This window comes from Telopea speciosissima, chromosome 10 (genome assembly GCF_018873765.1).
Source record: "Telopea speciosissima isolate NSW1024214 ecotype Mountain lineage chromosome 10, Tspe_v1, whole genome shotgun sequence".
Classification (NCBI taxonomy): domain Eukaryota; kingdom Viridiplantae; phylum Streptophyta; class Magnoliopsida; order Proteales; family Proteaceae; genus Telopea; species Telopea speciosissima.
The window spans coordinates 56,008,896-56,031,525 of record NC_057925.1 but is presented as its reverse complement, the minus strand read 5'-3'; the positions used below and the strand labels follow the sequence as shown (position 1 = coordinate 56,031,525).

Sequence of the window (22,630 nt, the reverse complement as noted above, 5' to 3'; positions counted from 1 at the left end):
CCTATTAGAAGGACTTGGGGAAATGAACTAGGCAGAGAATTGCAGGAGATAATTTTCCAGTCTTAATCTCATGATGCTCATTTTCTTACTATTTAGAAGTTAGAATCTATTGACTCTTTAAAAACCCTTAAGATCATTAGCTACTTAATTAATTATTATTAATTGAACACTTATTCGGATCAGATAACATTTTTATCGAGATTATTCAAATTCTAATCCAGATATCCCTAAACGAACAAAGATGCGAATCGAATTCAGATTTTTGAATATCTATTTATGTCCCTAGTTAGAGTTAGGACTAAACTCACAAGATACCCCAAACATTAGTTTTAAAACCCGAGATATCCCAAATATATTCTATCAAATTCATTGAACCTCAGGTGTAATTTATCCATACTATATTAAATCAATTTTAACATTTTAAAAACCCTTTTTACCCCTGCATTAATACTGAATTAGATAACTTCTGACAATAAAATATGAGACAATTAAAAATTGGTTAACTTTTTTTTTTCATAAAGAAAATAGAGATGACAAGAAGTTGTACCTTTAAAAAAGCTGAGTTTTTTTTTTTTGTGAGTTTTCTAATATGGAAAGGGTCAATGGTCGGAGAATTCCACTTACACGGTTCATATATATATATATATATATATATATATATATAAATATAACTGTGACAGACTAAAACAGTAATCACTGCGAGGGCTGCTAAAGATTAATAATCTAACAAATTAAGACTAATCTTATTAGATTACATAATTAAAAGGTTTGCCTGACGCACGACCTTTCTCTTATATTTTATAGTATACTTAAGGTTTAGAATTCTACTTAAGGTGAGATAAATCAAATCTCTAATTATTAATAAGTCATTATTATAAGGAGCGGTTTTGCGTAACGGCAAACAATTGGCAAAACCGATGTGTGAATGCTTAGATCCGCCAAATGGAAGATAATGTGCGAAACTAAAATTTTGTAAACATGTAGACTCCAAAGTTTAATGTTGACATGTTAAGTTTTTAGTCTAACAGTATTGGTCACATCTGCCATGACAAAACTTGGAAACAAATCTATATGTTACATATGTAACAAAAGATTCTTGAGAGATCCAATGGTTAGAAGTGTCACTTCCATACCTGTAACAATTGTATCCACCCATCAATTTTGTCAATGAGTTGCACACTACAAAAACTTTGACGTCATAATTTGTTTTTATTTTGGTAACAAACGTCATAATAATTTAAGGAGAGATAGAGAGAGAGAGAGAGAGGGGGGGGGGACATCGGTCTTTGACTGATAGTTGGGACCATGTCATTAGCCATAGTGGTGCCTAGAGTAACCTCTTCGCTGTCACCTATAACAAGTCAGGTCTTTTCTAGAATAAATGTCGATCTTTCCTGGGCCCTGCTAACCCCTTGTGGTTCTGTTGACCTGGCCCTTTCGTGGGTCTCTTGGAAAGAGAGAGGGTTTTCCAAAAGAAGGTTGACGTGACTTGATAGGAGCTTTAGAGAAACTTGGCCTATATATTCATCCATCAGCCTCTTCCATTCTTCCCATTCACAATATAACGAAACATTTTTCTCTTCAGTTCAGCCTCTCGCTCTTCTCTCTTCTCTTCTTTTCTTGTGTTACAGTTTGTGGGGTGGGAAGGAGAAAAGAAGATGAAGATCAAAGGATCTGTTGTATTGATGAAGAAGAATGTTTTGGACTTGACCAGCATAAGCGACTCGCTGCTCGACCGTGTCTATGAACTCTTCGGAAAAGGAGTTTCGCTGCAGCTCATTAGTGCTCTTAATACCGACCCCGGTCAGTTCTTCATTCCTAATTCTCCCCTCCGGCGATTCCAAAGTTTCTTTCTTCATTTGCAAACCCCCCCCCCCACCCAACACACACACCCACAAAAAAAAAAACATAAAATCCCACTTCCAATATCTTGTCAGTAAAAACGCTTTGTTTTAAACACGTATATGTTTTTTATCGTTTTAAACACGTTTTACCTTATGCTTTTCAAACAAATGGTAAAAAAAGGCAAACGGCAAGCATTGTCATTTTAAACGCGTTTAAAATACGTTTAATATACGTTTTCATTTTTTTGGTGTTTTTTAAGATCTTGGACTTAACTGATCATATCTCTCTCTATCGAATTCTGATCGGCCTGATTCTTTCATCGACGTAAAGAATAAAGACGACTTGAAGGGTTACATTTTTCATGATATCACCTTCAACTCAAGGTCAATGTACGGATACCGAAAATAGAAGCATGTATTTCAAATAAAAATTCATCGATTTATATGAGAATAGAGCCTTTTTTTTTAAAATATAAACGTTTAAAACCTGTACCATCCATTTTTTCGTTTTTTTACCGTTCTCTGTTTTTTTGACCGTTTTATTTGATCGTCCATTTGTAATTTTTTACCGTTTAAAACCCGTACTGTAAGACTCCATTTTTTTGCCGTTCCCATTTTTTACTAACTATGGTCCTGGCCTGGTTTCTTGCTCCTCTTCCCAATCCCCTACGATGGCATTTTTCATACCAAGGGCTAATGAGAGCATGAGCCTTGGCATCAAAGTGGTGAAATTTTCACCTTTCATGAGCTCGGGTTGTTATTTCACCCCCTCTTTATCTCATTGAATGGTCATGATCTTGTATAATACATGACCACTCATTCCCATTCAACGGTTGCAAGCACTATCGTGCACGAAACGTTTTATCTTCTTTTATTTTATATTATTTTAATAATAATGATGAAGAGGGTTTTCTTCTTGTACTTCCTAATTTCAAAAAAATAAAAAAAAAAATCAACAGTGGCTGAATATCTAAATTGCAATTGTGTACCTTTTTTGTTTGTGGTAAAAATTTCAATTGGGTACTGGGTAGTGCAGTAGAGGGAACAAATTTTTTTTGGGGGGTAAAGTTAGGGGTGTCAATGGGCCGGTTTCGGTTCGGGCTTTTCAGTTTCGGTGTGACTTTTATAGAAATTGAAACCAAACCATTAAGAAATGTTCGATTTCGGTGCGGTTTGGCTTCATGTCGATTTCGGTTTATGATAATGGGTTGATATCGATTTGGATTCGATTTGGTACCGATTTTATATAACTAGTAAGGTCCGCTTAGTGCTAATTTTTCTTCTCTTTCTCTTTTAAGTACATAAAATATTTCAAATACAATGCATCTTTGTATCCTATGTCCTATGGCCTATGGATACAATTGGTTGGGTAATCACTAACAAAGGATATGAGATAAAGTGAGAAACTATCACAACACATTTAGGGGGCAATGGGGCATTAGTCATTTATTGATTTACTTATTTATCGGGTTAGGTCGGTTCGATTTGGGTTCGGGCCTAACGGTTCGGGCTACTGGTGCACCGTCGGGCTAGCCCAAACCAAACCAAACCGTTTGCCTCTCTGGATCCACAAACCGAACCCGAACCATTAAGAGTTCGGTCCGGTGTGGTCCGGGCTCGTTCGGGCTGATTAGGGCCGATTTCATCGGTTCGGATTGGGTATTGACACCCCTAGGTAAATAGTGGGAACAGTTACTCTTCAATATATCAAAAAAAATATTCACTTCCTCACTAACCCTTTAATATAACAAAATAAAATAATGGAAAAAGACGTGAGAAAATTCTTATTCGGTTTTGTTTTGATTCTAACCAACAGTTCTTGAGGTGGATCTGAAATCGAATCGAATTTAATCTCAGCATTTTGATCCGGATTCCCATATCCGAATCCAATTTTATTTGGTTTGGCTTGGTTAATTCGGTTTGATTTCGATTCCAATTTCAAATTGACACCTCTATTCATGTGACAAAAATAAAATACTAAAAATATAGGAAAAAAGAACACTGCCAACCCCTCTTGGTGGATACCCCTACACATCCCCTTAGCTAATCGCTATCATCTACAGTTCCCTAACTAGTGCGGTTCCCTAGTGCCTCTCACAAGAAGGGGGTGGGATCCACCCGAGTCACCTGACCGAACACTCTACCCGAGTGGGATCCACCCTCCTCTTGTGAGAGGCATTACGGAACCACATACGATAAAAAAATGGAGGAGTTTTTGTCAGCCTGTCATGAATCATGACAACCTTTCAAGAAAAAAAAACAAACCATTACAAATGGAATACCAATCTATCTTTGGGCATCACAATTTCAATTAAGTTGGATGAAAAATAAGAATTATTTTTCAAACAGTTGATTTACCTTAATAATGCTGTTTCGTGAAGATTCTCGTGACAATAGGGTGTGTCATTGTCATATGGCTGAGTGGGACAAGGCCGGCTCAATTTCATGTACGATAACATTCTTGTATTCCCTTGAATCGACCTGATAGAATCCACAAAATGGGTCTACAAAGTAGATTCCATTAGGTCGGCTTAGGGGCATACAAAATGGCTCTCGTACATGAACCTGAGCAGAACTCGAGTGGGACTTATGATGGCCCATAGAAGAGGGCTAAGGCTAAGGGCCTAAAGAGGCAAACAAAGGTGGGATTAGTCATTAGTGGCTCTACCACGAGCCATTGTAGTGATGTTGATTGATTCTTATCCAGTAGGCTACGGTAGCTCATTTAAATTGATTGTTTCATTGTGGTTTTTTTACAAACATAACATGGGTCAATTATCGTATTATATTTTCACTTATTCAATGCCCTTTGATCTTGACTTCAAGAGAATTAAATCTGGTTCACCTTTGCAGCAGACAACGAAATGCGGGGAAAGGTCGGAAAACCCGCATTCTTGGGGGAATGGATCACAAAAATTACACCTTTGATCGCTGGTGCAACTATTTACAACATCACATTTCATTGGGATGAAGACATGGGAACACCAGGAGCTTTCATCATCAAGAACATGCACCACAGCGAGTTCTACCTCAAGACTCTCACACTCGAAGATGTCCCTGGAAAGGGTTGTGTCCACTTTATCTGCAATTCTTGGGTTTACCCAGCTCAACATTACAAACATGATCGTGTTTTCTTCGCTAACCCGGTAATTATCGTATTAATTAACTGTCATGATTAGATTATTGTTTGCTTAATTACAGTTGATAGGTAAAGGTAGGGGTGTCAATGGGCCGGTTCGGGTCGGTTTCGGTTTGGGCTTTTTGGTTTCGGTGTGACTTTTATAGAAATCGAAACCAAACCATAAAGAAATGTTCGGTTTCGATGCGGTTTGGTTTCGTGTCGATTTCGGTTTATGATAACGGGTTGATATCGGTTTGGATTCGGTTTGGTACCGGTTTTATATAACTAGTAAGGTCCGGTTAGTGCTAATTTTTCTTCTCTTTCTCTTTTAAGTACATAAAATATTTCAAATACAATACATCTTTGTATCCTATGTCTTATGGCCTATGGATACAATTGGTTGGGTAATCACTAACAAAGGATATGAGATAAAGTAAGACACTATCACAACACATTTAGGGGGCAATGGGGCATTAGTCATTTATTGATTTACTTATTTATCGGGTTAGGTCGATTCGGTTTGGGTTCGGGCCTAACGGTTCGGGCTACCGGTGCACCGTTGGGCTAGACCAAACCAAACCAAACCAAACCGTTTGCCTCGTTGGATCCACAAACCGAACCCAAACCATTAAGAGCTCGATCCGGTGTGGTCCGGGCTCGTTCGGGCCGGTTTCATCGATTCGGGTTGGGTATTGATACCCCTAGGTAGAGGCTAGAGTTTGATGCCAACCTATTGAAGACCAATTGGATTTTCTAAATCTCTTACTTCCCCCACCCACCCCCCCCCCCCCCCCAAAAAAAAAATTTTTTTTCAAGGGAGGGGGTTGGCTGGTTGGGTATGGTGCAACAGAAGCATACCTATAATATGCACCAATCATAAGGTTGGACATAGGAGAGCAAGGGAGTCTTTTCAAAGGGGAGGAGAGATGAGGGTCTAGTTCCTCTCCAAGGAGTCCAGCGCCCAAGGAGTACCCAGGGGGGACATCCTATGGCTGGGCTGGCCACACACATCCCGATGGTTGATTGACACACATCGGGATGTGTGTGGCACAATCCAACCATTGGATGCCCCCTAGGTACTGAGCTCCCTTGGAAGAGAGATCGATGTAGAAGGTGACACATGCCGGTACTGTGTGGCGGCGTGCCAATTTTTTTTTTTTTAATATATGATATGATCTAGAGATGAGCTCAAGTCTTGGGCTTCCAAACTAAACTTAGGCTGTGTGTGTCTGTCTAGAGTTAGATAGAAAAGAAATGAAAATAACCCAAATTCTGTACGAATTTCTTCTCCAATGGTTCTAAAACTGAAACACTTATTTGGATCCGGCTAGAAATGGAACCACCAAGACCCGTTTTAAAGTTGCATTTATTTATATATTTGGTGTTATTAAGGTGGATTAAGGTATTTTGGAATTATTGGTATGCTTGATAATGAAGATTTTCTTTTAAGTGTTTTGGTTCATATTTTTATTTGTATGTCTATGAATGTATATTTGGTTATTTGTGTGGTTATGAATGGATTTTTTTATTATTATATATGATTTTTGTTACAGAGCTACCTACCAAGTGAAACACCAGAGCCTCTACGTAAGTACAGGGAAGAAGAGCTTGTGAATCTAAGAGGAGATGGGACAGGAGAGCTCAAGGAATGGGATCGAGTCTATGATTATGCTTTCTATAACGATCTGGGTGAACCTGATAGGGGTAGTAATTATGCACGCCCTGTTCTTGGAGGTTCAACTGAATACCCTTACCCTCGTAGGGGAAGAACTGGTCGAAAACCTTCAAACACAGGTCAATAATTTGCTAATCATTTTAAGTCGATCAGAAGCATTTTCAAATACTTTCTAATATTCTTTCCTTGATGGGTTTTAAATTTTTTACCCCCTGAATCTTACTAACCCAGTTTCATATTAGCAGATCCTAATACTGAGAGCAGATTGCCATTGTTACTGAGTCTGGACATTTATGTTCCAAGAGATGAACGGTTTGGTCACTTAAAGATGTCAGATTTCCTTGCATATGCATTTAAATCCATAAATGAGCTTCTGTATCCGGAACTAAAAGATTTCTGTGAGAGAACCCCTTATGAGTTTGAAACCTTCCAAGATGTATTAGAACTCTATGAGGGAGGGATCCAACTCCTTAATGGCCCAACACTAAACAAAATTGAGAACAAAATCCACTTGGAGCTGCTAAAGAAACTCATTCCCTCAGATGGTGAAGGAATCCTCAAATACCCTATGCCCCAAGTGATAAAAGGTATGTATCAAACTGTTGAATTAGTTATGTGTTGCTTGTGATTTTGAAAAATATCTCCGTTTATCATTTTAAAAAGTTAATTGACAAGGAGAAGAGATATGCCAATCCTTGATAATGCTTTGGTGATAATGATGCAGAGGATAAGTTTGCTTGGAGAACAGATGAAGAGTTCGCACGAGAAATGGTTGCTGGAGTGAACCCTGTTTGCATCTGCCGTCTTGAAGTAATTAACTCAAACACTTCTAATGCTTTCTACTAATTTTAGCATTTTTTTTAATCTTCTATTTCTTGTTCAATTTCAAATCAAAACTCATGTAATGTTAATGTGCAGGAGTTTCCCCCTACCAGCAAACTTGATCCTAATGCGTATGGCAACCATACCAGTTCAATAACCAGAGAGCAAATTGAGGAGAAACTAAATGGCTTAACAGTAGATGAGGTTTATCCATGTTAATTACTGATACAAATGTTTTTTTAGCTCACAAGTATAGGGTTTATAACAGAAACAAGGAGATCTAATGATATGGTTTTTGTGTAGGCCATTGAGAACAACAAGCTCTTCATATTGGATCATCATGATACATTGATGCCACACTTGAGGTGTATAAACACCACTGCCACAAAGACCTATGCAACCAGAACAATACTCTTCTTGCAAGATGATGGGACCTTAAAGCCACTGACAATTGAGTTGAGTCTACCACATCCAGATGGTGACCAACATGGTGCAATTAATAAGGTTTTCACCCCTGCTGAACAAGGTGTTGAAGCCTCAGTGTGGCAACTGGCCAAAGCTTATGCAGCTGTTACTGACTCTGGTATTCACCAGCTTATGAATCACTGGTAAGCATGCATTGTATGATAAAATGCTTCACATCGGGAAATATAATTGGTGACAAGATTCCAATTCAGAATAGTTCAATTAATGGTTTTCGTATGTATTCTGGTGGTTGCAGGTTACATACGCATGCCGTGATTGAGCCATTTGTGATTGCGATGAATAGACAATTGAGTGTGCTTCATCCAATTCATAAGCTTTTACAGCCTCACTTTCGGGATACCATGAACATTAATGCCCTGGCTCGGCAAGTCCTCATCAATGCTGGTGGACTGTTGGAGAATACAGTTTTCCCAGAGAAATTTTCAATGGAAATGTCTGCTTTGTTTTACAAGAGCTGGGTTTTCACTGAGCAGTCACTGCCTGCAGATCTCATTAAGAGGTGAAAATCATAGACCCTACTACAAACATGATATCCCAGAAGTAAAGTTAACTATATATATTGAAATTAATTAGATATTATCATTTGTTTCATACAGGGGGATAGCAGTTCCAGACTCCAACAGTCCTCATGGCCTCCGCCTTTTAATTGAAGACTACCCTTACGCTGTTGATGGCCTTGAAATCTGGTCAGCCATTGAAGCTTGGGTCCATGATTACTGTTCTTTCTACTACCCTAAGGATGAGATACTCCAAAGCGACTCCGAACTCCAGTCTTGGTGGGCAGAGCTCCGTGATGTAGGCCATGGTGATAAGAAGGATGAGCCTTGGTGGCCTAAGATGCAAACGCTTGCTGAGCTAACACAGACATGCACCATCATCATATGGATAGCTTCAGCCCTTCATGCAGCTGTTAATTTTGGACAGTATCCCTATGCAGGTTTTCTCCCAAACCGCCCAACCATAAGCCGTCGCTTCATGCCTGAACCAGGTTCTCGTGAGTATGCTGAGCTCGAATCGGACCCTGACAATGTATTCCTGAAAACAATAACAAGCCAGTTCCAAACCCTCTTAGGTATATCCCTTATAGAGATTTTGTCCACACATTCTTCTGATGAGGTCTATCTTGGGCAAAGAGACACTCCAGACTGGACAACAGATACAGCACCATTGAAAGCTTTTGAAGAATTTGGAAAGAAGCTAGTAAAGATTGAAAATAGGATTATAGAGATGAACAATGACAAAAGGTTGAGGAATCGAATGGGCCCTGTCAAGATGCCATACACCTTGCTCTTTCCAGACACTTCCAACTATGCTGGTGTTGGTGGACTAACTGGAAGAGGAATACCTAATAGTGTCTCAATCTAAGGCTGAATTAACTGTTATAGTTCTAAAATAGTTTATTCTTTCAGCAATCAGAATTTCTTAGTTCAAGAGTGGTAGAATGATCTTGTATGTAACATGGTGAAGAGTAGCTACCATATATATATATTTTTATGCACCAGCTCTAAACCATTTTTGTCTAATAAATTCTAATTCTATGCCCTTCTTGTTTCACCCAATTAATTTTATCCTATACAGTTGGAATGTCATTTTGTACAAGAGATCGTGTGGCTTGATTTTCTTATCCAGAATTATATTCCCCCTTTCAATCTGAAATTTCTGCTGTTCCATGTCTCTGATTGGTTGCAGAGAATCAGCTCAATGGATAATCATATATAATTTTCCAAGAAATAGGCTTTTTCATGAAGTCAAAGAATATCTACTTGATGTTTGATCCAAACCGAAAAAACTTTCACTAAATCATCTTTTGACTAAATCACTGAATGAATTCAATTAACAGTACTGTGATACTTTATCAAGTAAATTCTTTGTCTAATATCATATTTGACCAATCGAAGCCAAACTTTGTTTTATTAGTCTTACAAAACCAGCAATCCTCAATCGAAATCTATAGATGCTTATTTGCCAGTTTTTGTTCTTGAAATGCTTAATTTCTTCTAACTGCAATTGACTCTTGATAACATTTCTGTGCTAATAAAAAAAAGGGCGTACCCAATGCACGAGGCTCCCATCATTGCAGGGTCTGAGGAGGGTCATAATGTACGCAGCCTTACCCCTGTGGATACAGGCACCTTACCTTTTTACTCATTATATTAATGATATGACATTAGGTTAGAAGGTCTAATATTGTAATTTAGCAACTTTAGTCCAACCTCCCCCCCTCCCTCTTCCTCCTTCCCATACCACACTGCCATTTTCGGCTCCCTCTCTCCCTCTGTATTTCACGAATCGACCCCCTCTGTATTCTTCTGCAGTATCACAAACGCCTCTGATTTCAAACTTCAACCGTTGCTTCTAGTCCACGATCTACCTGCAAAGTGCTACAATTGATGATTAGGGTTATTAGTTCCTGTATTAGCAAAATGAATTTCAAAATGATGAAGAAATTAGATCGGAATCTCAGAATTATTTAGAGAAATACCAACACATAACTGTTGTGCGGACCTATAGGAGACTGAGAATTCGGGCTATTTGGGTGTCTGGGTTTGCTTAGTTTGGGCTTTCCGGATTTTTGGTGATTTAAAAGCTCACTCTTCATGGATTGTGAGCATTGGGGGTCAGATTCTGCAACTTCTAGGTTTCAGAATAAAGATTTTTTGTTTTTGTGGAGTTTGAGCTGGGTACCTAAATTCCAACAGTTTCTATTTCAGGGCTGTAAAGATTTTATTAAGCGGAAATAGTGTAGATGGAAACGGTGGTATTGCTTCCTCTGATTCTTCATTCGTATTGAAGTCTGAGGGAAATACTGTGGCAGTGTGGCTATAACCTCCAGAGGCTCCAGTTCTAGTGTTCCTTCCCCAATATGCCAGTGTGCCCGAATGATCAGGTCTTCCTAAAATTCAAAATCCAGCAAGAGGGCCGGTACTGGGTACATCTCTATTTCTAACGTCTCATGATTGTTGTGTGTTTCGAATTCTTGTACCTGTTTCGAAGATTGATCTGCTCCGACATATCTTGGTGGTGATTCGAATGAGATTTTTTTTCTTGGGTTCGATCCCATCCGATGAATCGACCCAATGGAAGAGTATTTATCTGTGTTATCCGTCTTGTTGTAAAGTGAGTGAGATTTGAGGGATTTTTGGGTGAGAGTGCTTGCAGCGCCGTTTTTTAGGTGTTCTTGAGAGATTTTCACATTGTAACTTTCTTCCATTGCATAGTGAAATATCTTCTGCTTCGCCTGTGGACATAGTGCATCATATTGGTGTGTGAACCACGTTAAATCTTTGTGTCGGTTTGCTCTGTTTTTGTTTTCTTTTTGTGTTTGTTGGTGTTTGTTTTAACACTGATTATGTGAGAAGCGGGCTGGGTGGGGGTGCTGTGGGGATTAGGGGCAAGGCTAAGCGCAAGGAGTGGCAAGGGAGGAGAGATGGAAAAATTATCCCCCCCCCCCCCAATACTGGGGGCGCTGTTGTGTGCATCGTGTGGCACAGCAATGCCCATGTGTGCACAGTGGGCCCCACCGTGCACACATGGGTGCTGCTGCACCCACGATGCGCATAACAACGCACCGAGTACTGGGGGCAATAAAGATCCAGAAAGATGGAGATCAAAAAGGGGAGAAGGAAAAAAAGGAGGGGAAATTATGAAAAATACCCTACCTTAAAAAGTTGGCAAATAATATGGGATGGACAAATATGTTCGGTTACAGCAATAATCGGGTTGATTACAAACAGATTAACCTCTTAAAAAAATTCAAAAAAATATTAAATAGAAATCAGTAATCACAGGGTCAGAGTTTTCTAATAGAAAAGGAAATCAATAAGAAAATAGAAAGGGTCAATGGTCAAGTAGAATTGTACTTACATGGTTCCCAATATATCTTTCAGAGAGACTAAAACAGTAATCACTGTGAGGGCTGCTAATGAATAATCTAACAAAGACTAATCTTATTAGATTACATTAATTAAGACCAAAATAAATAAAGGTGTACCCTCAGATCCGATTGGATGCTCAAGTGGGAACTGTGAATATATAGCAGCAGTTCCATATATTATGTGAGGAGAAAAATTCTCTGTGAGAAAATGTATTGCCTAGATATGAGGGTGAAATGATCGCCCTACCCTTATGAAAAGTGGAAATTCCATTCCCATGATACCAACGTGTGAACTCTCATTGACCCGTGTGTATGCAAGGACCACGCTCCCTATAGAGAATATAAACCCATTGTTTTATTAAAAAAATGTTTTATTAGTGAGAATGCGATCCTTAATTCCCCACAGAAAAGTCAGAAAACCCTCCGTTAATATATTTTTTGGATAAAGTAAGAAGGAGAAGAATTAAAAAAGAAAGATAAAAAGATTGGATTCCCAGACTCACCACCTATTCTCATACCTTATATTATACTAAAGAGGGATGGAATTATTCTATTTAAGGTAAGAGAATCAACTACTTTTTATTAATAAGTCATTCATATAGGGAGCGGTTTTGAGAGAAGGCAAACCACTGGCAAAAACGATGGGTGGATAAGCATATGGCAGAGTATATGTGGGGCTGAAATTTCATGGACATATAGACTCCAAGTTCTTGTTCACATTTAGTTAAGTTTTTAGTCTATAAACGGATAGAATATAGATTTGGATATTTCATGATCGAATACGGATATTCTTAAATGGATACGAATCAAATTCAGATTTTCGAATGTTCGTTTACACCCTTGACTTGTAAAACCCAGAACTTCTTCCCTCAACAAATATGACTCACTCTCTATCCATGTCTCTTAGTTGTCATAGTCTCATGATTCTCATTTCCTCAGTTTTAAGATTAGCTTGTTGAATCTTCAAAAACCTCCAAGATCATTAGTTACTTAATTTTTTATTATTAGTTGGATATTTATTTGGATTGGATAAATTTTTTTTCCTGATTATTCGATTTTTTCCAAATATCTCTAAACGGATACGAATGCCCCCCTAAACAAATACGGATGTAAACCAAATTTGAATTTACGAATATTCGTTTACATCCCTATTGGTGACATATGTCATGACAAAGCATGGAAACAAATCCATTAGTGCCAAGAGATTCATGGGATTAGGAGGGGTGAATAAACATAGATGAGAGTAGATGGGAGGATAAATGTTTGAATTTGAAGTTGATTGACATATGAACTCTTTAAACAATTTATTAGGTATCGAATCGTCAAAATTGTCCCTTCAATCTTCCATGTCTACAACAATTTGCATCTACCTATCAATTTTGTCGAAGAAAATTTTCTTGCAAACCAGGCAGCATGCCTATAATCACGCAAATTGGAAAGGAAAAGGTAAGATTCTAGGACCTTTATCCCCTCAAGTACAGTACATCTTCAAGTGCACCAAAAAGGTACATCTGATGGTGCACATGCACTTGGGGGAGTATTTTAAACAAAATCACTTTAAGGTGCACCGTCAGATGTACCTTTTTGGTACACTTGAGGTGATAAAAATTCAAGATTCTGGGACCTTTATCCCCTCAAGTGCAATACATCTTCAAGTGCACCAAAAAGGTACATCTGACGGTGCACATGCACTTGGGGGAGTATTTTAAACAAAATCACTTTAAGGTGTACCGTCAGATGTACCTTTTTGGTGCATTTGAGGTGATAAAAATTCAAGATTCTGGGACCTTTATCCCCTCAAGTATAGTGCATCTTCAAGTGCACCAAAAAGGTACATCTGACGGTGCACATGCATTTGGGGGAGTATTTTAAACAAAATCACTTTAAGGTGCACCGTCAGATGTACCTTTTTGGTGCACTTGAGGTGATAAAAATTCAAGATTCTGGGACCTTTATCCTCTCAAGTACAGTACATCTTCAAGTGCACCAAAAAGGTATATCTGACGGTGCACATGCACTTGGGGGAGTATTTTAAACAAAATCACTTTAAGGTGCACCGTCAGATGTACCTTTTTGATGCACTTGAGGTGATAAAAATTCAAGATTCTGGGACCTTTATCCCCTCAAATACAGTGCATCTTCAAGTGCACCAAAAAGGTATATCTGACGGTGCACATGCACTTGGGGGAGTATTTTAAACAAAATCACTTTAAGGTGCACCGTCAGATGTACCTTTTTGATGCACTTGAGGTGATAAAAATTCAAGATTCTGGGACCTTTATCCCCTCAAATACAGTGCATCTTCAAGTGCACCAAAAAGGTATATCTGACGGTGCACATGCACTTGGGGGAGTATTATAAAAAAATCACTTTAAGGTGCACCGTCAGATGTACTTTTTTGGTGCACTTGAGGTGATAAAAATTCAAGATTCTCTCATCAACTCCATCAAATAAGGGGTGCCAATTCGAGATTGAAAATGATAATCTGACTACATTTAATGCATGTCATGCATACATAGGGCAATGCATGAAAATTTTTGCCTTTTGGAAAAGGGAAAAATGTCGCAGCTCGACATGTATAAGTAATTAAGCGCACCACTAAACTCGATGCTTAAATCTCAACCGTTGAATTAATAAACTTAAATCTAAACCGTCGATTATATAACCGACAACCGGCTCTCCCATCGTTCAATGTAAAATCGCCTGTGAAAAAAAAAAACCTAAAACCGCCTAGGTCTTTCCCCACCACCATCCCTGTCGTCGGACCCCTTTGGAACCCCTTTCCCCACCGTTCCTCCACAACGCACCACCATCCCTGTTACACCGGCGGCTGCTCCTACTCCTAAGTTGACTCCACCACCGACATCTGCTCCTTCTCCAATGTCGACTCCACCGGTTTCTTCTCCGCCATCACCTCCTCCATAGGAGTGTAAATGAATAGCCGAAATCCGTTTCCATATTCGTGTCCGTATCAGTTTAGCACTATCCGAATCCGTCCGAAAGCTAAACGAATGCGGATATGGATAGGCTATAGTTATCCGAAAAGCTATATTTACATGTAAACGGATAAAATATTCGATCCGTATCCGTGTCCGTATCCGTTTAGCACTATCCGGATCCGTCCGATAGCTAATCGGATGTGGATGTGGATGCGGATATAACACTATCCGAGCCGAATCCAATCCATTTACAGCCCTACTCCTCCATCTTCGCCCGCTGTTCCTACTCCTTCTGCGATCTCTTTTCCTCCAGCAGGTAGTCCTACGAAAACACCAAAGAGCGGCACTGTTTCTTACAAAATTGGAGCGGCTGTTCTCTTGATCGTCGCTTCCGCTGCTTTTGTGATGTAGGTCTGTTGATTAGAGCTCTCTTTCTCCCCTTTCGCATGGGGTCATAAGTCTCATAGATTTAGGTTTTGCTTATCCCCTTTTTTTTTTTTTTTTTTTTTTTAATTTGTATTTGTTGGCTCTTGATGAGGGGTTGATTTGTAGTGGCGGTGGTGGTTTCCTGGTGGGATTGATTCTTGTGGGAGTTATTTTGATTCGATTCACCCTTGTTTCTTTTTAGTATTATTTATTGTCGTTATAAATATTGGATTCTTTCTATTTATTTCATATTAATCTCTCTTTCTGTATATGTTTTCATTCATTGTCGTTTTATCGCGTGAATTTTAAGTTTCTACTCGAGATCTTTAATGATAAAGAATCAAATAAATTGAAGGAAAGCATCACTACATCAAGAATAGGGAAAAAAAGAAACCTGCTAGCACGGTGAACAGATTGATGGCTTTATTTATTCAATGGTCACGATTAAAAAGTAAATATTTCAACGGTTTTGATTTAACCGTTGAATTTAGTGTCGCGCTTAAGGAAAATGACGATAGCATTACTATCAGTAACTATACTAAAATCTAGGAGGATATTTGTGAGTCCTAAAGGGAAAAGAGATTATTCCATTTTAGTTTGGCATTTATGTCAATCTCACACGGCCATGCATAAAAACTTTTGATTTTTCGAGATTATTCCATATCCACGCTTCTCGTTACGGCTGCTCGGTCTACAGAAATTTTTTTCTTCTAATTTTGTCCATGGGTTGTAGAGCGCAGAGAATATTCATGGACGACTCACAATCGTTCAGATGGAATTCATCCTGTGAGAAGGTCCTGTGAGAAGGTTCCATCTCAACTGCTGTGCAAACCCCTCCCCCCCTCTCTAGGTTGCACACTACAAAACCTTTCGCCTAATAATAATTTGAGAGAGAGAGAGTTCCTTGACGACTTGACTTGACTTGAGGGAACCTTGGATAACCTTTGCCTATATATTCATCCTCCAACAACCCATGCTTACATAATTGAAGGAAACCTTTCTCTCTTCAGTTCAGTTCCTTTACCTCTCTCTCCTCTGCTCCTCCTCTTCCAGCTTGTGTTACTGTTTTGTCAGGCGAGATGTGGAACAAATTGCTGGGTGGGAATGGTGAGAAGAACAAGAACAAGAACAAGAACAAGAACAAGAAGATCAAAGGATCTGTTGTGTTGATGAAAAAGAATGTTTTGGACTTGAACGATTTACACTCATCGATGCTTGACAGGGTTCATGAGTTCTTGGGAAAAGGAGTTTCACTGCAGCTCATCAGTGCTGTTAATGGCGACCCTGGTCAGTTCTTCCTTCTTATTCTCCCTCCCACCCTATTTCCTTTCCTTTGTTCCCAAATTTCTTTCTTCAATTGGCAAACCACACACCCACATACACAAAAGAGAACTTAAAATCCCTAAAAAATAATTGGATGATACGAATTTTAAAAGGTTTAAATTTGAAAATTACTGTAAAAAAAAAAAAAAAAAAAAAAAAAAAAAAAAAAAAAACCCCAATTCATGTTTTATTAGTTAAATATTAACATTTAATATATGGACTTATATTAACGTGTGGTGTCAGGGTCCTCTATTGCCGAGCTGCCCCTACAGTCGAGTGCGTGCGCCCCAGACATAGCAAGCGGTAAAAAGACCACCCTCCCGAGTGGGGGTGAGATGGTCTTTATTGACTTGCTATGTCTGGGCGCACTACAGTAGGGATAGCTTGGAAGTAGAGGATTCGGATCCTAAGGTGTGTCACTGTCTTATAGACTTATAGTTGAGTGCGAGTCTAAGGGTATTAAATGGTGTGTTTTTGTTTTAACAATTTGATTTTGATTAAACCATTTACTTAAATGGCTTCAATTTTAAAATCATAACTAAATCATTTATTAAACGATTTTGCGATTTCATTTTGACACCCTTAAGGGGAACATATGATGGCCTGAGTTCAGGGCAGCAACTGCACATGGGTATGGGTGGAGATAAATCTAAACCCTCCATGAGATGTGGATCCAACATACCCTCATGGAAGGTGGAGAACTGTCCCCAGCCGTACCCATGTGGGGAGCTGACCTAGACTTGGGACAAAGAAGAAAACAAAGGTGGGATTAGTGCTTTTATCACTATTCACTACTATTATTACCCCAACCGACACTTGCTCTTTTTGAAGGCTTCAATTGTTTCGATGTGAAAAAGGTGGAAAAAGAAAAAATCTCAAGATTTTTCACTGATAGCTAGTCTGAAGTCTGAACATAAAATGTAAAATATATATAAGAAAAATACTAAACAGAATAAAATTTTAATGTCAAGTATAAAAGCCAAAATTCTCTTGTTGAATGTGTAGTATCGCCTTCTTTTGTTTCTTTTTGTAAAGTAGGATGCGTTATCACATTGTTCTGTGACAGAATATGAGAATATGACTTTTTTTTTTGTTTTAACCAAGCAATCATGCTACTTTTGTTTGAGATTATCTCACCAACAACTTTGGAAACTTAAAACAAGCAGGAAAAATAAAAAGAAAAGAAAAAGAAAACAAGGTTCAAGTCTGGAAATAGTCTTTTTGCGAAAGTAGGGATAAGACTGTATACATTATGATCCTCGTGCACTGGGTATGCCCCTTTTTTTTTTTTTGAAGATTTGTCGGGACAGATGTGATATTGGCATGACCATGTTTCTCATGATATTGATTGATTCTTATAAAATAGAACATGTTAAATTATTCCCATTTGACATGCATAGTGACTAATCCTTGACCTTCTCTCCTAATTTTTGTTAGAGATCCACACGAAAACAATTATCCCATGTCGGATGTGAGTAGCCCGATGTAAAGACTTAGACATCAGAGTTAAGGCATAGCAACTTTGTGCCTCTAAGGATGGAGAAATCCCTCGGGAAAGATCTCAAGTCCCCAAATCCCAACACCTTTTTCGTTTTACTGTTATCGAACTCTTGATAGATCAGACATGCAAAATTGGAAAAATCTGCAAGGTTGTGTCTAGAAATTAGATGCCATGAAAGCATTTTATTATAGTTTTCATATCTCTAATTAGAGTATGAGGTTATCTTTTGAGATATATAATATTTACTATTAACATATAAACAGATGAAAGTCCAATTCAACCTTTCTTTCACATCCTATATCAGCTCTCAGCATAATACTCTGACATCATTTGGAATTGATCTGTAACGAAAGCATAACAAAATGATTGTTTCATTGTAGAAATAACACAATCTGAGTCAATTCTCATTATATTTTTCACTAATCCAATTGGCTTTGAGACCTTGTCTTCAAGAGAATTCATTCTAGTACTGCAACTTAATTTGCAGCAAAGGAAATACGAAGAAATGTCGGAAAACCCGCATTCTTGGAGGAATGGATCACAAAAATTACCCCATTGATCGCTGGTGCATCTACTTACAATGTCACATTTGACTGGGATGAAGAGGCCATGGGAATACCAGGAGCTTTCATCATCAAGAACATGCACCACAGCGAGTTCTACCTCAATACTCTCACACTTGAAGATGTTCCTGGAAAGGGTTCTATCCACTTTGTCTGCAATTCTTGGGTTTACCCATCTCACCATTACAAATATGATCGTGTTTTCTTCGCTAACCAGGTAATTATTGTATTAAACTATCGCATGAGGGAGGTGTTTTTTTTTCATTCTTTAAGTTAGCTCGAAAGGGATTAATGTATATGATTTTTGTTACAGAGCTACCTACCAAGTGATACACCAGAGTCTCTACGCAAGTACAGGGAAGAAGAGCTTGTGAATCTAAGGGGAGATGGGGCAGGAGAGCTCAAGGAATGGGATCGAGTGTATGACTATGCTTTCTATAACGATCTGGGTGATCCTGATAAGGGTAGTGAATATGCACGCCCTGTTCTTGGAGGTTCAACTCAATACCCTTACCCTCGCAGGGGAAGAACTGGTCGAAAACCTACAAACACAGGTCAATAATCTGCTAATTATTATAAGTATTGATCAATCAGAAGCATTTTCAAATACCTTCAAATCTTTCCTCGATGGGTTTTAATTTTTTTTTTTCCCTGCATCTTACTAAGCCAGTTTCATATTGGCAGATCCTAATACTGAGACCAGATTGCCACTGGTAATGAGTCTGAACATTTATGTTCCAAGAGATGAACGATTTGGACACTTAAAGATGTCAGATGCCCTTGCATATGCATTGAAAGCTGTAGTTCAGTTCCTGCAACCGGAACTAAAAGATTTCTGTGATAGCACCCCTAATGAGTTTGATTCCTTCCAAGACATATTCGAACTCTATGAGGGAGGGATCCAACTCCCTAATGACCCAACACTCAACAAAGGGGACACAATACCCTTGGAGCTGCTAAAGGAACTCGTTCGCTCAGATGGTGAAGGGCACCTCAAATTCCCTACGCCCCAAGTGATCAAAGGTATTTGAAAAATCTCTATGTTAAATGTTATAACAGAAATACCAAAACTTGAACTTGATCATGTTTTTGTGATAATAATCCAGAGGATAAGTTTGCTTGGAGATCAGATGAAGAATTTGCTCGAGAAATGCTTGCTGGATTGAACCCTGTTTGCATCCGCCGACTTGAAGTAACTCAAACACATCTAATGCTCTCTTCTAATCTTTCCTTGATGGGTTTTATCCTCTAGTAATTTATTGTTCAGTTTTCTTATCAAAACAAATGTAATGTTAATATGCAGGAGTTTCCCCCTGCCAGCAAACTTGATCCCATTGTATATGGCAACCAGACCAGTTCAATAACTAGAGAGCACATTGAGGAGAATCTAAATGGATTAACAATAGATGAGGTTAATCCATTTCATGTTATTTACTCATACAATATTTTAGCTCACAAGCTGGGACTCAAGGCAATGGCCTCAATCATGAGCTTCCTTGATCTCTTAATGTTACAAAGAAGTATAGGGTTTATAACAGAAGGAGATTTAATGATATAATTTTTGTGTAGGCCATTGAGAACAACAAGCTCTTCATATTGGATCATCATGATGCATTAATGCCATACGTGAGGCGTATAAACACCACTTCGACAAAGACCTATGCAACCAGAACTCTCCTCTTCTTGAAAGAAGATGGGACATTGAAACCACTGGCAATTGAGTTGAGTCTACCACATCCAGATGGTGATCAACATGGTGCAATTAGTAAGGTCTTCACCCCTGCTGAACAAGGTGTTGAAGCCTCAGTGTGGCAATTGACCAAAGCTTATGCAGCTGTGAATGACTCTGGTGTTCACCAGCTTATCAGTCACTGGTAAGCTTGATTTCATGATAAAATGTTCCAGATAGGGAAATTGGTGGCAATTCTCCGGGCGATTCAGAATAGTTCAATTAATGGTTTTCGTATTCTGGTTAATTGCAGGTTACATACGCATGCTGCGATTGAGCCATTTGTGATTGCGATGAATAGACAATTGAGTGTGCTTCATCCAATCCATAAGCTTTTACAGCCTCACTTTCGGGATACCATGAACATCAATGCCTTGGCTCGGCAGGTCCTTATCAATGCTGGCGGAGCATTGGAGCATACGGTTTTCCAAGATAAATTTGCAATGGAAATGACTGCTATGGATTACAAGAGCTGGGTTTTCACTGAGCAGTCACTGCCTGCAGATCTCATTAAGAGGTAAAAATCATAGACCTTACAAACACTCTATCCTAAAAGTTAACTATATATATTGAAATTAATCGGATATTATCATTTGTTTCATACAGGGGGATGGCAGTTCCAGACTCAAACAGTCCTCATGGCCTCAGCCTTTTAATTGAGGACTACCCTTATGCTGTTGATGGCCTTGAAATATGGTCAGCCATTGAAGCTTGGGTCCATGATTACTGCTCTTTCTACTACCCCAAGGATGAGATAATCCAAAGCGACTCTGAACTCCAATCTTGGTGGGCAGAGCTCCGTGATGTAGGCCATGGTGACAAGAAGGATGAGCCATGGTGGCCTAAGATGCAAACACTTGATGAGCTAACACAGACATGCACCATCATCATATGGATAGCTTCAGCCCTCCATGCAGCTGTTAATTTTGGACAGTACCCTTATGGAGGTTACCTCCCAAACCGTCCAAGCATAAGCCGTCATTTCATGCCTGAACCAGGTTCTCCTGAGTATGCTGAGCTTGAATCAGACCCTGACACAGTCTTCCTGAAAACAATAACTAGCCAACTCCAAACCCTCCTAGGTATGTCCCTTATTGAGATTTTGTCCAGGCATTGTTCTGATGAGGTCTATCTTGGTCAAAGAGACACTCCAGAGTGGACATCAGATACAACACCATTGAAAGCTTTTGAGGAATTTGGAAAAAGGCTAGTAAAGATTGAAAATAGGATTATAGAGATGAACAATGACAAAAGGTGGAGGAATCGAAGAGGGCCTGTCAATATGCCATACACCTTGCTTTATCCAGACACTTCCAACTATACTGGTGTTGGTGGGCTAACTGGAAGAGGAATACCCAATAGTGTTTCAATCTAAGTCTGAATTAGCTGTTATAGTTATAAAGTAGTTGTCTTTCAATAATCAGAGTTTCTTAGTTCAAGAGGGGAAGAATGGATCTTGTATGTGAAGTGGTAAAGAGTAGCTTATATATATATATATATATATATATATATATATATATATCTGCACAAGCTGTAAACTCTCTGTGTGCCTAATAAATTGTAATTCCATGCACTTCTTGTATCAGAAAACCCAACTCAAGAAGCCCCCTTGCATCCCCTACAGTATAAATATCGATCTGTAAGAAATACATAATCATTCCAATATAGCTTGAATTTCTTGTCAAGAAATTCCCCTTTCTAGCAGAAATTTCTCCACTTCCATGTCTCTGATTTGTTGCAGAATTAACTTATGGAAGAATCACATATAATTTTCCAACTGGTAGGTTGGAGTTTATAAGGCTAAAATATTACAGAGCCGTCTCTTATCTTCACAATATATCCATTTTTACTAAAGTACACTCCACTTTAGTTAATTTGAAGGTCTGAAAAGAGATCTAACACAGTCTTAATGGTTAAGGCATCCTCCCTAGTAACTTAACAAAACACGAAAAATATTAGTAAAAAGATGTGAGATTTCAAGAGCTCCACAAGCTATCTTAACACCACTAAACATATTCAAATCTCTATAAACCTTGAACAACTGATATAGAACTTTCATTGCAGTGAGTTCATGTTGAGCTCACTTTCAGCACTCCCAAAAATTTTAAACCTGGTCCTAAATCTTCATCCCAGGTCTGGCCCAGCCCAAGATCAGGCTGTAATAGTGTTCAATAACAGTGTTACAGTACCCCCACTACCTTGGGTAATATGCGAATCTGGATCGGGCTGGGCTGGGGAGGCCTCATCCCTAACCCATCCCCATTCCAAGCCCAGCCCAGTTCTTTGTTTTGGGATTTTGAACCTTTGCCTACCTTGCAGGCTGAAAA

The 22,630-nt window shown here is 38.8% G+C and overlaps 2 protein-coding genes across 2 annotated transcripts; both read left to right on the top strand.

Moving 5' to 3' along the window:
- Positions 1 to 1,652: 1,652 nt before the first annotated feature.
- On the top strand, positions 1,653 to 21,808 carry LOC122642516 (probable linoleate 9S-lipoxygenase 5). The gene is made up of 10 exons (XM_043836020.1): positions 1,653 to 1,803; positions 4,701 to 4,990; positions 6,519 to 6,759; positions 6,886 to 7,227; positions 7,365 to 7,450; positions 7,559 to 7,666; positions 7,766 to 8,070; positions 8,184 to 8,447; positions 8,545 to 9,381; positions 21,746 to 21,808. Exons 1-9 carry the CDS (start codon positions 1,659 to 1,661, stop codon positions 9,311 to 9,313), a joined length of 2,550 nt encoding a protein of 849 aa, XP_043691955.1. The 5' UTR covers positions 1,653 to 1,658; the 3' UTR covers positions 9,314 to 9,381; positions 21,746 to 21,808.
- LOC122642515 (probable linoleate 9S-lipoxygenase 5) lies at positions 16,315 to 21,808 on the top strand. Its single transcript, XM_043836019.1, has 9 exons — positions 16,315 to 16,474; positions 18,499 to 18,791; positions 18,888 to 19,128; positions 19,259 to 19,597; positions 19,681 to 19,766; positions 19,878 to 19,985; positions 20,144 to 20,448; positions 20,557 to 20,820; positions 20,910 to 21,808. The coding sequence occupies exons 1-9, from the start codon at positions 16,357 to 16,359 to the stop codon at positions 21,676 to 21,678; spliced, it is 2,523 nt and encodes an 840-aa protein (XP_043691954.1). The 5' UTR covers positions 16,315 to 16,356; the 3' UTR covers positions 21,679 to 21,808.
- Positions 21,809 to 22,630: the final 822 nt, after the last annotated feature.

Bases quoted from the DNA above. Each gene is read 5' to 3' on its own strand.
- LOC122642515 (XM_043836019.1), top strand. From the start codon at position 16,357: ATGAAAAAGAATGTTTTGGACTTGAACGATTTACACTCATCGATGCTT. The intron at 19,767-19,877 runs GTAACTCAAACA...GTTAATATGCAG, and splicing joins TTTGCATCCGCCGACTTGAA to GAGTTTCCCCCTGCCAGCAA. The intron at 19,986-20,143 runs GTTAATCCATTT...ATTTTTGTGTAG, and splicing joins ATGGATTAACAATAGATGAG to GCCATTGAGAACAACAAGCT.
- LOC122642516 (XM_043836020.1), top strand. From the start codon at position 1,659: ATGAAGATCAAAGGATCTGTTGTATTGATGAAGAAGAATGTTTTGGAC. The intron at 6,760-6,885 runs GTCAATAATTTG...TCATATTAGCAG, and splicing joins TCGAAAACCTTCAAACACAG to ATCCTAATACTGAGAGCAGA. The intron at 7,451-7,558 runs GTAATTAACTCA...GTTAATGTGCAG, and splicing joins TTTGCATCTGCCGTCTTGAA to GAGTTTCCCCCTACCAGCAA.